We start from the raw sequence: 16243 nt of genomic DNA, 5'->3' as shown, positions 1-16243 counted from the left end.
CAACATGATATAAAACGTCTTACTGCGGATAACTTTTAAATAATGGGGATTTTATAATAAAGAGTTGACTAAAGGTTGATTTTCTTCCATCAACTCCAATATCGAGTGACACTCGACATGATATAAAAGGTTTTATTGTGGATGATTTTAAAATAGCGGGGATTTTATAAGAAAGAGTTGACTCAACATTGATATTCTTTCACCAGCTCCCAATATAATACGTCTTATTGCTGGTAATTTTAAAAAAGTGGAGATTTTATAAGAAAGATTTGACTCAACATTGATTTTCTTCCACCAACTCCCAATATCAAGTGACACTCAACATAATATAATACGTCTTATTGCTGGTAATTTTAAAAAAGTGGAGATTTTATTAGAAAGATTTGACTCAACATTGATTTTCTTCCACCAACTCCCAATATCAAGTGACACTCAACATGATATAATACGTCTTACTGCGGATAACTTTAAAATATCGGGGATTTCATAATAAATAGTTGACTAATCATTGATTTTCTTCCATCAGCTCCAATATCGAGTGACACTCGACACGATATAATACGTCTTTTTGTAAATAATTTAGTAATAGTAAGGATTTTACTAGAATGAGTCTCGGGTATTATAAGAAAGTGGCGGAGAAAACTATTTTTCTGGAGGCTAGAAGTCTTTATTATAAATTCATATGTTTTATACAAAGACTGGACAGTAGAAAGTAGAAATGTAGCAATGAGCCGTAAGAAGTACGGACAAACCTTGCTTGCTTGACTTTTGCGGGGGCCTAAAGCATATCGAAGAACCGCAGCTGCAGAAGATACAGAACAACGTCTCGATGGAAAGCTACACTTTATTTATTCACAACCAGGGAGGAAGTACAAGGATTGTGCTATGTGCTCTGATCAAAAATAAAAGGTGGAAGAAAATAAACCTTTGATATTTTTGCAAAACATGTGGGGCAAAACCTTTGTTCATCCCGGGATTGATTTTGAAAAATACCATAACAAAATGAATATTTAACATTAGAATTAAGAATTACAATAATGCAGTTCCAATGATTACGGAAACACTTAATATGTATAATATGTTATTATTCAGATCTGACGATGGAATTTTAGCTTCCGAAACTAGCAGTCATTAATAAAACTCAAGTGGTATATAAACAAGTGTTTCTTTAATCACTGTAACATGTCTTACCACAAAGTTAATGCCGAAACAATTAATAAAATATAAAGCAGTTCCATGTAATAACTCGTTTTTATATGTATAAGAAAAAACAATTTTATTTATAAAAAAAACTTTAAAAAATGCAATTGTGGCACGGACCCGGTGGACATTTTTGGTAAAATGTGAGTTTTTCTTATCATCATACATTATACAATAGTCCCATATTAAGGCACATTGAAACAATTCATGTGATTAAACTAAGGTTAATTATTTCAATTGAATACATCTTTCAGAAAACGGGGAGCTTTTCTCAATCTAGTCGCGTCGGAGGACAACAACCGCGACCCGGAGCTGTGGTCGTCCGAGGAGAACCGCACGCTGCTGCGCGCCATGACCATGACCGTGTGCGACCTGGCGGCCATCAGCAAGCCCTGGCCCGTGGAGGAGCGCGTGGCCAGCCTCGTCACCCGCGAGTTCTTCCAGCAGGGAGACATCGAGAGACACGAGCTCAAGATCACACCCATCGTAAGCTCTTGGTCTATTCAAACACCTGAAACACCAATTTCTTCTTTCTGTGCCACTTCTAACAAAGATCGGCGATCATCATGGCTATTTACAATTTTGATGCTGCAGCTCGGAACAGAGATTTGGTGGTTCTGCCAAACCATTGTCGTAGGTTTTTCAGCCATGATGTCCTTCGGCGTCCTTGAGTTCTTTGCCCTTCAATCTTTCCTTGTATGAGTAGGTGTAGAAGACGATATTTTTCATTTCTCATGACGTGTCCGAAGTACATCAGCTTTCTCTGCTCGATGTTTGATTAAGGAACTCCTACCAACCATCAAGAAACACCGATAATATAATATTATCAAATCTATCTGGTAGTTTGACTTTATGAGGAATTAAGAGATAAGCCGTAGGACGCAGACTTGGTGACAATCTCGTCAAGAAAAGGCGATTCAGTTGGCTTGGCCATGTACTCTGCATGCCTCCCGAGAGCCGCCATCAAGCATGCCTCTTTAACAAGCATCAGGTTCACGCCACCCTGAACGATACTGCTGACAATTCATCGGCAGTTCGTGTCAGAACTTCGGGACGCGGATCTGACTTGGGAGGATGCAAAGGAGCTGGCAGCCGACAGAAAAGCCTGGAGACAGTTTGACAATAATTTATATATCGCCATTTTTGTGAGAAGTGACATCAAAGGCGCTTTAAATTGTTTAGTACAGATATTACATTAGAGATTTTTTTTTCAAAGCAGTAATTACAATTTCAAAATGTTTTGTTCTTCATAGAAAAAATCTAAAATTGGGCAATTTGTTTATACAGCCGTGATCATATTTCACGGGTCAGATGAACCGCCCGCAAACCCGTGTTATAACCATCTTTCACTATATTGTATTTTTTTCTTTAGGACATAATGAATCGTGAAAAGAAAGACCAGTTACCAATGATGCAAGTTGGATTCATTGATTCCATCTGCCTTCCCATTTACGAGGTAATTTTTGAAAACACTTATTAATGTATTTCATTTTATATATTACAAAAAATCCCTGAAATTGATATTTTTGACTTGTTTCATGTTGATATGAAATGTGTATTATTTTTCCCATTTTTTATGAAAGAAGATGTAAGTCCGGACATCCCAGGGCTTACAACCTTGCATTTGGTAAGCCCTGGATGCTCAGACATCCGTCTGCTTTCATAAAAAAGGGAAAAATGATACATGTTTCATATCAACTTGAGATACTTTTAATATTTGCATCTCATCCGTAGGGTGAATAATCCAATATCCTATATAATAACAATATTTACCAAATTTTGAGTGTGTCAAAATACTTGTTCATAAAATCTGGATTATCTCCAACTTTCTTACATTTTGTGAACAAGTATTTGGACACACTCAAAATGTATTCTGAGCTTAAACAATAAAAATGGAAATGATATTTTCTGGCGTTTCTCATGTGTGTGATTATAATCCAGGATTCAGACCTCACATAATAATAAAAGAGTTTCTGCTCAATAAAAAGCTTATTTTCATCTGACCAATAGATGTCTCTAGTGAAGTCTAGTGATTCAGGAATAATGTTTCAAAATTGGTTCATATGTAGAGAACTTCCAAGAATTTGAGTAGTGATGATGATTAGAATTGGTGAATGTTACACGTGTGTAAAGTGATCACTTAGACCAGCCTATGACGGTCGTCAGCCCCGTAAATGCCCAGACTTCCATATTCTTCTTCATCTTTGATGAGATATCAAAAAATAAAATAACATTAATATTGTTAATATTTATCTGTAGGCATTCGCTGTGCTGTCTCCTAGCCTCGACCCGATGGTAGATCGTGTCCGGGTCAACCGAGAGCATTGGATCCAGAGGGCTAACGAGGGTTCCAAGCTCGATGGCGAGTCGGAGACCTGCGCAGACGGGACAGGGAGTGACGTGTGTCCGGCCACCGATCCGCCATGCGACGGGCTATCCAGCCTCTCCAGCATAGGGTCCTCCTCTCCCGACAACCACAACGAGGACTTGAAGTACAACAATGACAGTGACGCCGACAAGTTGCGACTCTCGGAAGAGAACCCCATCGTGGGTATAGTCGGCAACGACCGAAGTGCTCCCATCGCAGTGCCCAATAGACGAGAACATAAATTGAATCATGACAATTAGTTTAATTGATACAAAGTTAATAGTGATGACGCATCGCGAGTGGATCCATACTTAGTTAATTGTAACGCTACGCAACTGAATGGGGATTGGAATCTTTATTTATTTTCGGAAGAAACGAATCGTTCATTTTGTTATCCCCGCAATCCTCTAGCAGAAAGTTACGCCATTCTCCGTCGGGAGGGACATTGCAAATGCAAATTATTTTATTTTTAAGATTTGCTCGTACTTTATTTATTATATTATTTTAAAAGTGACACACTTAGTTTATTATTTACTCAGTTCCTCGCACAAAACCTATGTTGTAGTCGGTGCTTCACTGCGCTATAGTGATTCCCTATTTCTAACTTGTATTTCCCGGTACTCGACTTCGTTTCCGTTGCACTCAGTTGTGCGAATGTTTGGCCTCCGCTGTTGATCAGTCAGATCGTATACTGTAAGTAAAGGTAAGTTAAAACATGTACAAATTCAATAAATACCAACTAGACAAATTATTGCATTTTTACTCACATAGATTTGTATTTTAATAATAATATCTACGATGTATTCCTATCTTTTAAACGATTGTTATTAACCAATGAACTGTTACTTTTAAACTGGATTATGTAATTTCTACAAATTGAACATCATTTTTCAATAGTACTGTTTACCATTGAACATTCTTAATTTACTTAAAGTACCTAGGGGAAATTATGTTGAGACCCGTCAAGAGATAAGAGTAATATTGTCTAGCACTAAGCGGTATATGGATACCGGGAGAGATCACCTGATAACTTACGCAAAGTCTCTACTTAGTGGGAAGTTGTATTGGGACTCTTCAAGGAACAGGAGTAATATTGTACTAGTACTAAGAGGTATATGGATACCGGGAGAGATCACCCAATAACTTGGGCAGTCTCTACCTGGTGGGAAGTTGTGTTGGGACTTGTCAGGAGACAAGAATAACATTGTCCTAGTACTACAAAGTAAATGGATACCGGGAGAGATAATCCGATAATTTGCGCAAAGTCTTACATAGTAGAAATTTGTATTGGGACTCATCACAAAACAGGAGTAATATTGTACTAGTACTAAGAAGTATATGGATACCGGGAGAGATCACCCAATAACTTGGGCAGTCAAGAATAACATTGTCCTAGTACTACAAAGTAAATGGATACCGGGAGAGATAATCCGATAATTTGCGCAAAGTCTCTACATAGTAGAAATTTGTATTGGGACTCATCACAAAACAGGAGTAATATTGTCCTAGTACTAAGCGATATATGGATACCGGGAGAAATCACCTGATGACTTGCCCATTCTCTACGTAGTGGGAACTTGTATTAGGACTCATCGGGAAACAAATTAACATTCTCCTAGTACTACTCTTATACCTCTGTATATGGATACCGGGAGAGATCACCCAATAACTTCCGCAAAATCTCTATCTAGTTGCATTGGGACTCGTCAAGACAGGAACAACATCTTCCTAGTATTACGGGGTATGTGGATACCAGAAAATACACTCCCAAATTCCCTCAGGAAGGTTAGCTGTTATAGAGAAATATTTATTGTTTAGATTTTAAGCGATTGTGAAATTTAAAAAGGAATTCAACATGCAAAGTGATGGACTGATTAATAATAAACACCTTTCATTGATTGTTTAACTAAAGATACAAAAAATACAGCAACTGCATTATTCAGCTTTACATTTATATCTTGTTTACATTTATACAGAAAATATATGAAATGTAAAGGAATAAATTTCATTTTACATCCCAACAGATCTTATGAGATGTAGTAAAAATCGATAATTGTACTTGACATAACATGTTAATCTGATATCCAAAGAATTTCGACATTTTATAGATTAAGAATGTACAAATACTATTTGACATTAAAACTCATTCCCAAACCTTACATGATGATTTAATTGTTAATATTATTATTTTTATATGATACTTTGCTGGTCCAAAATTGTCAATAGTTTTTTTTTTCAATGATAAATTAACGCTACAAATATTTGCTACATCCTTAAATAATCCTTTTATTGATACAACTTTTATGGTACTGAAATGAAAACTTATGCAAACATAAGAAATTAGTTTTCTGTAAATCGTTTTTAAATGTCTCAACTCCGCTATAAAACGAGATTATTTGACTTTTCTGTAGTTTTTTTGTATTTTAATAACACTTCAAATCATGGTTAATATTTTTGTTTTAAAATGTAGTTTTCTTCTTCGTGGGTTACAATGATTGGCTTGCTTCTTTCATGGTCAGTCTCCACCCGTCTCTATCCTCCGCTCATCTCTTCAATTCGGTGTACCCGCTACAGCGCATGTCGGAGATAATCTGTTCGATATAGTTTAAGCGGGGTAGTCCTCTGTAGTTTGTGCCTTCATACATCGCTCACTCCTTTCAAGAACGTCATAAATAAAAAATCTTCAATTTCAGTTGTGCGTGTTCTTGGAATGCCCAAAAATGTACTATATCTCAATAAAAGAGGCATATTTTTAACTTAATATTTACCCGCTACAGGGCAGAAAGTGTTGTTTTTGCATTTTTAAGAAAAGGTATTATTTAATTATTTTTTTTTAAATACACTCAATATTTTTCAAACGGAGAAAAAACCTTCAGGTTTTTCCTAAAAAGATCTGTTGCACAGTAAAAAGTTCAATAAGGGCTTTGATATTTATTTTTAATACATTGTATTATATTTTTAAACTTTAAAAACGTCCTCCTGAAAAATCAAGTTTTTTGATTTATGACATTCTTGAAAGGAGTGAGATATGCGCCCTCTACAATCGTAAGAAGCAGACCTGGGTGTCTTTTATTATGGCCTATCCATTTGGCTCCCTGTTGTGTTACTTTATTTAGAAAGCATCTAGACTTCCCAGGCCTACTTGATACCTTGTTGTTACCCTGTATCTTCCGACCTATGAATCCCCAATATACGCCTGTAGGACCACATCTCAAATGCCTCTAGCCGCCCCGTAAAAATGTAGGATTATATATACATACATATATTTTTTTTACATTATTTTGCGGTATTTCATTTCAAATTCACTACTTAAATTTTTATATTACATAGTAAGTACTTATAGTTTACAATTTCTGAGTTTTTAATGATTTTTATCAAAGTTAGTCTGCGTTCTTCTTTGCGCCAGAAAACTCAATATATTAAGGATGTGGCAAATACAGACATTTTAGTATTTTTAATGTTTTCATTTGTGAAAATGAGACAATAAGTTGATAATACCTAATTCGATATAGGGAAAGCATCCCAAGCATTTTAGTCTTATGTATGTTGTTAGCGGGCTAACAAATATATCTATACTAGACCAGGTAACCGCTTATTTTATCAATCTTTTTGATAAAATTAGTCAAAGAATATGAATTAAAAACAAATGATTGTACATTAAAGTTTTGTAACTCTTTTATTAAATAACTTAAGCTTTTTTTTTCATGTAAAAAGAAATAACTTCGTTTATCTTTTATTTTCATTCCGTCTTTACAATTTCAATAAAATTTTCTTCTTGTTTTTATATATATTTCAATGTGCTATTTTTTCTTTGTCATTCTTAGCCCTAGAACACGGGACTTGTTTCAATCTACCTTAACCTGTCTGGGTGTGAGTTTCTCCGGACAAAACTGTATCTGAGGAGTGAATTTGTTTTTGTTTTTTTTTTACTTTTAAATTTTTATATTATAGTCGATGCTATAAGCAACATGTTTTCTCTTTCAAGATATTTACATCAGTAAACATGATTTATATCAAAATTATCGAAATATCGATAAATCATGTTTTTAACATGTTTTGATGTAAATCGTGTCATAAATCATATTTTGTATCGGCCGTACATGTACGTCCAAACTCCTTTGAGAAAAGTTTGGTATGGCCGTACATGTACGGCCATACTCCCGGACAGGTTAATACGGGACTATCGTAAAATGCATGATGATAAGAAAACCTATAATTTTACCAAACATGTTTTCTTAAAACATTTAAAAAATAATTGCAATTTGTTTTTTGAGAACTTTATATAAAATACGAATATAAAATATTGGTAAAATGGTAAAAAAAAAGATACATGCTAGTTGCTCCTTACAAATGGGTGTCCTTTGTAAATTTTACGAATGTTTCGTAATCTAGGGTAAAAAGGTATGAAAATGTAGTATTTTTTAATTTTTTTTTCTTCACCATAAACTGCTTATTCTTAAGGACGTTTTATTAACATTTGTCGAAATAAGAAAAATTAATCTTTTAAAATTTTAAATAGAATTCCATCAATCAATTTAATTATGAATGATGATATAAAATTAGATTAAAAAAGTGTACAAAGAATCATTCAATCTTTTTCCGACCCGAATGGTGCATAGGGCACTGCATCGCATTGATCCTTAATTTAATGAAGGCGGGATCAGTCCCGCACTTCAAGTATCAGTCCCCGGTAATATTAAATTAATTAATAGAGTGAAAATCACTTTGTGACACATATTTATCTTGACCCCATGAGAATCGAACCCGGACCTCCAGCATTGTAGCCAAGCACTCTAACTAACCTTAAATGAACTCCTTTTAAAAACTCCCCTTTTTTTTGCTTTATTGATATTTGAGGAACTTTTAAAATGAAACTTATAGACAATATTTTGGTGTTTCCAAATCTTTGTTTACAAATCCGAGTTTATTACACACAGGAAAAACTTACTCAAGCCAACCACGAATGGTGCCGAGAACTCATATCTGAAAAAAGGTGCAAATTTAAGGATATATACAAGTTCCGAAATTTGAGTAGTGTGGGTAGAATGGTGAACGTTACACATGCATAAAGCGATCACTTAAACCAGCCTATGACAGGTCGTAAGCCCTGTAAATACCCAGACTTCTATCTACGTTGAGATGTCAATGTAACCTCATCATCATCATCAGCCTGTGTCCGTCCACTGTTGAACGTAGGCCTCCCGCATGAGTCTCCATCCTCTTCGATCCTCCGCCTTCCGCATCTAGGTCACTCCCGTCACTCAATCTAACCTATAGGTTCGTTTTACAGTAATCTAATTATTTGTACATTTTTTTATCTGATTTTTAAAATATGTGTAGCATTCAGTAATTAAATAGTTCATGGCAAATGCAATACTTTTGAAAATTGGCATTGTTCCCTCTTGATGTTTGAGAAATAGATGTATTATATTTTGTGAACGAGATTGATTTTTCTTATGAGCTATTAACGGAAAGTAAATTAAATATAAAATCAAACAGTCAAGGCTAAAGACGCTTAATAAATCACGCTTTGACCTGACGCAACTTCTTTAAAAATAAAGAATAAGAGAGATTTGATGTGAGAGACAGAGGGAAAGACCGTCTCAAAATGAATACAATACATCGACGTGCCCTACGTAAAATGCTCTAACTAAATTTTTGTCAATTTTGAGATATTTGGTGTATGTTATCAACATTATACAAATATATATTTTTTTTTAACCATATCCGCTCCCTAGGTGGAGCATATGGACTCCACAAACTGTCTCCAGGAACAAATACAAACAAACAATTTTTTTTTAAATTACGTCTAGTTTTCAGGCGTATAAGACGCTATCTACATCGAATTTTCAAAATGAACTGAACTCCTAAAACGCTAACTGCTTAATTTTGACAAAGCATAAAGTTTTAAAACGATTTAACACATTATTTTATCGTGTTTTTAAATGTATAATACTAGTTTAGAATTTCAGATAAAACCGTTAATTACTAAAAAAAATATGTTAAAAAATCTTCTAAGCTCTCTCCTGTAAAGTAACAGATTTGCAGATAGAGTACTTTACGTAGGGGCCGTCAACATCATATGCTTTTTTTTTTTAAATTATGCAGTATTTACACTAACATTCATTGATGCTTGAATTGATAATATTGTTATAAATGGTTTGTGATTAAAACGTGAGATATAAAAACATGTGACTAAAATATGAGATTTATGTCCATAATTTGATATTTTCAAAATAACAAGAAAATTTCATGTATTGTAGGCTCTTATTTTGTTGTTGATTCGTTGGGTATGTTAAAACACAATAATAAATATTACTTACAAAACGCATTGTACATCAGCTGTACATATATAGCTTGTGATGTGTACATCTACAACACGGGCATGCGTGACACATATTATTTAATTGCTTTGTATTGTGTATACATCGCTCTCTTTTACTCCACTCCTGTGGCATCAGATTGTATAGCTCTCTTTCCCTTCTCTCTACGTTATATCTTTCTTCTCTCTCGTGTAACAAAATATGTAACCTTAGAATTTCACTTACTTCAAGATACCTTTTTAATTTTTTCATGGTTAAAAATTTTGATGACTGGAGCTTTTAGTATAAATTTGAAACTAATATTACCTCTATCCTGCCTATGATTAAAAAAATATTGAATTATATTAATGAGATGTCATTTTGTTTAATAAACTTTTGTTGGTAATCCAATGCAATTGTATACTGGTTATAAAAAGACTAAAGTATAATATTTCTATATTTATTTATATAAAATAATATAATGTTTCTTTTCCTCTTTATTGGAACTTGAGAAATGTGTTTTATTCACTCCTTAATTGTAAATATTGTATTTTAAATTAAATTGCACAGCAATAATTGTATATAGCTGTAATGAATTTGTTTATTATTGCAATTAGTCATTTTTAGGATGGAACCATTAGTTTATAGACCCTTTGTGCAAAATTTAATATGCTCTCTTTAATATTACAAAGCCGATAATAAAAATATATTCTATCCTATTGGAATATTCTAAATTGTGAAAATACCAGTTAACACGCAATAACTTAATAAACATATTGTAATAACAAATGATGATAATTGTTCTTTAAAATGAATGTGATATACCTGTTTATTTAATGTTGGAGTAATTATTATTTTCATGTTTATCAAGTCAAGTGTGAAATTTGTAGATATGTACTTCTTAAATAAATTAATTTAACGGTAAGTGTTTGATGCAGTACCAGTGCCATATATATTTGCATAATGATATTCAATGGGAACAAAAAGTTTTATTTATTTTATTTTACCTTTGTGTGTTAATTAACCTGTCCGGGAGTATGGACGTAAATGAATGTCAGTGCGAATTTTCCTTAAAGGAGCATCAACGTTAATGAACGCCGAAGTCCGTCTGTCAGTTAGTATGATGTAACTTGTATAGCAATGACATCTGTGGATATTGTCATAATTGAAAAATATTTCTAAAAGGTGTTTTTTTTTCATTTAATTATTAACATAATTTCTATCTTCATAATACATCAATTAAATGAAGAAGAAAAAAAATTTTTTCATGTAAAAAGAACCCACTCCATTCATTTTTGTACTCCCGAAAAGGTTACACAAATTTTTGTTCTGATCATTAAAAAAAAAACATTAGTCTTGAATACAATGACCAATTTATGCACAAAAATGTTATTATTCATTACCGACTCTCGGAAGCTTTTCTTCAAGTATTAACCTATATTCTTAGCACCCTACATAGTTACAGAAACTTCACTGCTTCTCTTTAGTTTATCAAACAGTCTTTGAATCTAAGCAATGCTACAAGAATAACGATAAATTGATTCTATGATTAAGTAGATGTAACTATATGTTCTATTGTATTTATGAAGTGTGCATTAGTAACTGATGCGATGGGTTGAATATTTTTTGTAAATCTTGTAAATTATTATTGTAAATTCTACCACATAAATTTATTTTATCAGATATAGAAAAAAATAATGGCGCAAAAAATAATATATTGAATAAACACAATTCTTTATTCTATTTTCTTGTTTTATTTAACCTATCTAAGTAGGTAGATTTGACCAAAGTTTTATGAATACTATTTCACTCACTCCTTTCAACAACGTCATGTATCAAAAAACTTGATCTTTCAGGAGATCGTTTTTAAAGTTGCGTTGCTGCACAGTAAAATTGAACTTTTTACTGTGCAGCAGATCTTTTTAGGAAAAACCTAAATGTTTTTTCTCCATTTGAAAAATATTTAGTTTATTTAAAAAAATTATTAAACAATACCTTTTCTTCAAAATGCACAAACAACATTTTTTGCCCTGTAGCGAGTAAATATTAAGTTAAGAATATGCCGCTTTTGCTGGGATATAGTACATTTTCTGGGCATTCCGAAAATATGCACAACTGAAAATTTATGATTTTTGATACATGACGTTGTTGAAAGGAGTGAGCAATTTGTCCACCTTCATAGTGTAATGGTCAGCACGCTCAGCTACCATACTGTAGGTCCCGGATTCGATTCCCAGTGGGGGGGTCGAATAAATAATTTTATTTTTCACTCTAATATTTATTCAATATTACCCTAGACTGGTACCTGAAGCGGAGGGCTGATCACCTTTCCTTTATGTGCTAACGACCAAGATACACTGCGTTTATATGATGCAGTGCTCTATACACCATCGGGTACCGATAAGGGTTTGAAGAAGAAGAATTTGTTTAAATGATGTCAAAGCCATTATCCGGATGAGGATCATCTCCCGCCATCTAAAGTTGGCCATCCGCAATGATGAGGAGCTCAATAATCTGCTTTCCAGTGTGACCATCGCTCAGAAAAACGTCCTACCCAACATTTTGACCATGCTCTAGGCAAAGAAGACCAAGAAGGTGTAATAATACATCGGCTCCCCAATTTTTTCCCTCCAGACTCCACCTAATCGACTCACAGAGACTGATTGATGACTTTTTATTGTTCATTGTTATCATCATATCATTACCCACATTGTTATTTATCACATTGAGGTAGTAGAAAATGATGATGTATAAATTATCCAAAATTATTATTATTACACAACCATGAGTATGATGTTAAGGAGTAGCCCTTTTAAGGTTTGACCAACAGTATTGATGCTGGCCCTAGCACACACCTAAACTATTTTGACTGCATATGACAATATTAAATTTTCAATTTATTTCATCAATATTTTTTTTTATAGTAGCACTTATGGATAGTTTGTTTTTAATTTTATGTTGAGAAAAGAGGTGCATTACTTTATAATAATTCATTAAAAGGTTCATGTATTTGTATTTATTTTCTGGGAAAATTTAATGCATTATCAAATGTGTAATCGAAAATGTATAAAACTACTAGGTATGTATTTGTAGATTTTATGTAGGTAGGTGTATTTTTTTATTTACCCTGTTTTTCACTATTATTATGTTATGGCAACACTAATGTTATGTGATTGTCGCTAATCACCAATTGTCACTTTGACATTTCTTCATATATTTTCGTATGACCAGCTCTATATTATTACCCGATTATTAATTATTATTCTCACCATGTCTCTACGCTCTCAAGTATCTCGTTGGCAAGGGGATTTGACGTTACAATTTGTAAAAGCATATTTAAAGTATGAGTGTTTGTGGAACCCGAAACACGAGGATTACAGGAACAGGAGGAAGACGGAAGCGGCTTATAAGCTGATAATCAGCGACTTGAAAGATCTGGTTAAGTTAGACGTAAATAAAGTCAAAATAAAAATCAGGAGTTTGAGAACAACTTATAGCCAAGAAGTGACGAAAATACTAAAAAACTCGACCGATCCATATCACATGTATGAGTCGTCTCTCATCTGGTTCCACACAATGGATGATTGCTTAAAGGATATTGTTTCACCACGCGGAGCAATGGTTAGTCTTTAATTTTAATCCATAGAGATTTTTAATATTTTTTTCGTATCTGTATATCGGTAGTGTAAAGGCAAAGTGATATATCTGTCTCAGACCAAATTTTACAGGAGAGCAAAAACAAACTTGTGAAATTAAATAACTTATTTGTTTTATATATTTTTATATGTACAAATCTTAAGAAAACTAAATAAGTATTGCAATTACAGCTTTATCCTTTTGCCAGATTATGGAATACACTATTTTAGACATTTTGTAAAACAAACTTAGAAAATGAAAAATTTGACAGATATACCCCGTTGCCATTACACTGCCGATGTATTGTGGGGGGCATATGGATTGCACTGATTACGGTGCACTCGTAAACCTCCACTTGTCGCTGCTCCTCTGACGCGTTTAAATAAGGGTGGTAATTAAATTATATAATCACTTACTTGATTCCACATTTTTATTCCGCAATATTTAACAATGATATAGAACAACATTTTGAGTGTGTCCAAATATTTGTTGACAAAATCTGGATTATCTCCAATTACAGGAGTTATTTTCATATTATTTTTTGACATCTCACCAAAGAATAATAATAATTCTTTGATGAGATGTCAAAAAATATTATGAAAATAACTCCTGTAATTGGAGATAATCCAGATTTTGTGAACAAGTATTTGGACACACTCATAATGTTGTAAGTAAATTATCTGGTCAAATTATAACCTTAAATAATAAAAATAAAAATGATATTTTCTGGCGTTTCTCATGTGTGTGATTATAATCCGGGATTCAGACCTCACATACTAATAAAAGAGTTTCTGCTAAATAAAAAGCTTCTTTTCATCTCACCAATAGATGTCTCTAGTGAAGTTCTAGTAATTTAAGAACGATGCTTCAAAATTGGTTCAAATATATATAGAACTTCCAAGAATTTGAGTAGTGTGGTTGTCAATAGTGGGTAGAATTGGTGAATGTTACACGTGTGTAAAGTAATCATTTAAACTAGCCTATGACGGTCGTCAGCCCCGTAAATGACCAGACTTCCATATTCTTCTTCATCTTTGATGAGATGTCAAAAAATAAAATGATATAGAATGCTTATTACTACGTTATATCAATTTCCCTTGCAGAATTTGCATAGAAACTCGTCGGATTGGAATGATTCTTGGGAAATGGAGTCCAGCGATGATTCTAGGGATAGCGTCGAACATAAGGACTACACAAGAGAACCATTGCAGAGCATGGACTCAGTCATCCTCAAGGACCCTATTTCAGACACGTCGGATATGGATCAAAAGAACAGCACTCCCGGGTTATTTGACTCTCCTAAACAGTCCTCTTGTGACAAAGTCCACGAGGATGAGTATGACTTGTTTGGAAAATATGTATCGGCTCAGCTGAGGAAACTACCCCTTCGAAGTTCCATGAAGAGCAAAATGCACATACTTAATATTCTGTCAAAAGCCAGGCTAGCGAATACTTGAAACCTTAAATCCATCCAATATATATTTGACAACCTAGCAGTGCCTTCTAGATCTTTTGGAGATAAGGGATTACATGCTCCTAGGCCAGGGGTCGGCAGTTTGTCAAGTGAGAAGAGCTAAATTCTCATGGAAACAGGATAACAAACGGACCAGAGAGCCGCATTTATATCATACACGTATCGCTCACTCCTTTCAAGAACGTCACATATCAAAAAACTTGATTTTTCAGATCGTTTTTAAAGTTGAAAAATAAAATAAAATGTATTAAAAATAAATATCAGGCCACTTTTTGAACTTTTTACTGTGCAACAGATCTTTTTGGGTAAAACCTCAATGTTATTTCTCCATTTGAAAATATTTTGTTTATTTAAAAAAATAATTAAACAATACATTTTCTTCAAAATGCAATAACAACACTTTCTGCCCTGTAGCGGGTAAATATTAAGTTAAAAATATGCCGCTTTTGCTGGGATATATGACATTTTCTGGACATTCCGAAAACATGCACAACTGAAAATTGACGATTTTTGATATATCGATCACTCCTTTCAAGAACGTCATAAATCAAAAATCGTCAATTTTCAGTTGTGCGTGTTTTCAGAATGCTCAGAAAATGTACTGTATCCCAGCAAAAGAGGCATATTTTAACTTAATATTTACCCGCTACAGGGCAGAAAGTGTTGTTATTGCATTTTGAAGAAAAGGTATTGTTTAATTATTTTTTTAAATAAACTAGATATTTTTCAAATGGAGAAAAATCCTTCAGGTTTTACTTAAAAAGATCTGTTGCACAGAAAAAAGTTCAGCAAGAGGCTTAGTATTTATTTTTAATCCATTGTATTATATTTTTAAACATGAAAAACCTTCTCCTGAAAAATCAAGTTTTTTGATATGTGACGTTCTTGAAAGGAGTGAGCGATATGTAGAGTACATTTTTAACCCTTTACTTGTGCTGTATCACTAATATCACACGACTCATCAGTTGCAATTAAAATTGTGGAAACTAGCTTAACATCTTCGACTCGCTCCTCTGTTACATTCTTAAGACATTTTGGAAATTCTGTCTTGCACTGTTTTCGCAGACAGAGGCAATTCGGCGGGTGTATTGAAGTTATAAGATTGCTTGAGATATGGTAAAATTGGTGTTTATGTCGGAAGAGGGCGAAAAGCCGCAAACGTCTAGACAGAGAGCCGCTCCTGCCAACCTCTGTCCTAGGCAATATGGCAAAGTTATATATTCCTAGCTTGAGAGCAATTTATGTCGCTGTTGATAGCTACTA

At 33.6% G+C, this 16243-nt stretch overlaps 2 protein-coding genes across 6 annotated transcripts in view; both read left to right on the top strand.

Annotated features, from left to right (window-relative positions):
* The window catches only part of LOC148311063 (dual 3',5'-cyclic-AMP and -GMP phosphodiesterase 11-like), a 412361-nt gene extending 401191 nt beyond the window's left edge, over positions 1 to 11170 (top strand). For all 5 annotated transcript variants that reach the window (XM_088257333.1, XM_088257337.1, XM_088257336.1 and 2 more), the window contains 3 exons: positions 1455 to 1686; positions 2573 to 2656; positions 3460 to 11170. In XM_088257333.1, coding sequence (XP_088113459.1) covers positions 1455 to 1686; positions 2573 to 2656; positions 3460 to 3828 — 685 coding nt within the window. In that variant the 3' untranslated portion in view covers positions 3829 to 11170. The remainder of the gene's footprint in view (positions 1 to 1454; positions 1687 to 2572; positions 2657 to 3459) is intronic.
* A 1894-nt stretch (positions 11171 to 13064) lies between these two features.
* Positions 13065 to 15339, top strand: LOC148311062 (uncharacterized). Its single transcript, XM_088257328.1, has 2 exons — positions 13065 to 13491; positions 14610 to 15339. Exons 1-2 carry the CDS (start codon positions 13141 to 13143, stop codon positions 14961 to 14963), a joined length of 705 nt encoding a protein of 234 aa, XP_088113454.1. The 5' UTR covers positions 13065 to 13140; the 3' UTR covers positions 14964 to 15339.
* Positions 15340 to 16243: the final 904 nt, after the last annotated feature.

The sequence above is a fragment of the Brachycentrus maculatus genome, unplaced genomic scaffold (genome assembly GCF_059751285.1).
Source record: "Brachycentrus maculatus isolate JH-2025_06_01 unplaced genomic scaffold, ASM5975128v1 h1tg000078l, whole genome shotgun sequence".
Lineage (NCBI taxonomy): Eukaryota > Metazoa > Arthropoda > Insecta > Trichoptera > Brachycentridae > Brachycentrus > Brachycentrus maculatus.
Note: the sequence above shows the minus strand (reverse complement) of the source record. Positions and strands in the feature narration are given on the sequence as shown.